Below are 1,692 nucleotides of genomic sequence, written 5' to 3' on the forward strand. Positions count from 1 at the left end.
GGATGGAAATATAATTATATATATATATATATATATATATATATATATATATATACCATTGAATTAATGGATTTCTGGTTCATGCAATACTCCTCAAGCTTTTGAAGTTCTTGAGAGAAGTTATGCAAATACAGGAAAAAGGCACCTGAGGCTAAGATTGGAACAGAGTCAGGTAGCAGCAGCAAAGCAAAAGCAGATAAGCTATTCAATCAATCAGTTTATAATTTCTTATAAATATAAATCAAGCTCATTAACAGCTTCTCATATCAGATTATATTGTTCTAGTATGATTTTTAAATGAAAAAATATGGAATCCATGAATTACCTTTTTCAATAATTTGGAGTGCTTACAGCTAAAGAACCACACTCAGCAATGAATTTGTTCAATATAAACACAAAAAAAAAAGAACAAAACTTAGTTGCACAAATGAACCAATTAACCTTCTGAGATTTAACTACTATAATGACAGCAAAAGAGTTCGACATTGTTATATGAGGCTCAAACAATATCATTTAAACTTCTCTAACTACTTACGAACAGAAGAATCAGGGAACTAGGGAAGCACAAATGAATCAGAGAATAAACATAAACAAAGAAGCACAAATCAATTTTGTTCAGATGAGAAGCCAAACCCTGCTACTAACCTTGTTCTTCGGGAACTTGACGGTACCATCGGTTCTCTCCTTCCACCGGTTCCCTTCCTTGTCGAATCTGTAAAATTTTGATTTCCTAAAATCAATTGGAAAAGAGTAATAACAATTAAAAGCACATATTTACTCAACAGCTGCGACAGCGATCACACTGAGGGCTCCCTCTCGCGTGTCCCCCTTCTCGCGATGGCAACGGATCTCGCGGCTCCCTCATCGGCAACCAGGAAGCATGACGGTGACTGGCGAGGGAGCAGCTCCTCTTTCCCCTCCTCGGTGGCGGCTCCTCCTCTCTCATCGTTGCACACACTCTCTCTCGAGTTTGACTCGACAGCGGTGGCGGGCTGGTCTTCGACGGAGCTGGCAGCAAGGCGGCGTCTCCTTCCTCGAGCTCTCCTCTTCCGCGTGGGTGAGGTGGTGCGTGTGAGTATTGTGTTGTGTGCGCTGGAGAGGGAAAAATGGGGATGTGAGCTCGATCGATTGATTAGGGTGGCCAGGGTGAAAGGGGATGTGAGCTCGATCGATTAGATTAGGGTAGCCAGGGTGAAAGAGTTGGGGACTGGGTTGAAATAGTGTCATTAGGGTGGGGACCGGGATGGGGGCCGGGTCATTAGGGTTTTTCTTTTTTAAACCTTTTGGCCACGCTTTTAAAGCGTGGCCGTAATGAAATCCTATTGCCACACTTTTAAAACGTCCCTGTTTCTCTCTATGGCCACGCTTTTGAAGCGTTGCAAAAAAAATGTGGCTGTTTCTCTAATCAATTGCCACCCTTACAAAAGCGTGGCCGTTGACCCTTTTTGCCACGCTTTTGAAGCGTGGCAAACAAAAAGTAGCCAAATCTCTAATCTATCGCCACCTTCACAAAAGCGTGGCCATCGACCACTTTTGGCCACACTTTTAAAGCGTGGCAAGAAAAAAGCGTGGCCATAGGCCTTTTTTCTTGTAGTGAAGCTAAGGGAATCGGGTAAACTTGAGTCATCGGGTATAATGGATTTGGTGATTTGAGAACCCTTGGTGATCAATTTAATGCCCATTGACGCTAAC

At 42.6% G+C, this 1,692-nt stretch overlaps 1 protein-coding gene across 1 annotated transcript in view; it reads right to left on the minus strand.

The window, feature by feature from the left end:
- LOC107641863 (plasma membrane ATPase 2-like) overlaps nt 1-1,112 on the minus strand; it is a 3,980-nt gene extending 2,868 nt beyond the window's left edge. Inside the window, exons 1-3 of the mRNA XM_021123784.1 lie at nt 784-1,112; nt 634-730; nt 326-353 (exon numbers count right to left, since the gene is read on the minus strand). Coding sequence (XP_020979443.1) covers nt 326-353; nt 634-674 — 69 coding nt within the window. The 5' untranslated portion in view covers nt 675-730; nt 784-1,112. The remainder of the gene's footprint in view (nt 1-325; nt 354-633; nt 731-783) is intronic.

This window comes from Arachis ipaensis, chromosome B05 (assembly GCF_000816755.2).
Source record: "Arachis ipaensis cultivar K30076 chromosome B05, Araip1.1, whole genome shotgun sequence".
Classification (NCBI taxonomy): domain Eukaryota; kingdom Viridiplantae; phylum Streptophyta; class Magnoliopsida; order Fabales; family Fabaceae; genus Arachis; species Arachis ipaensis.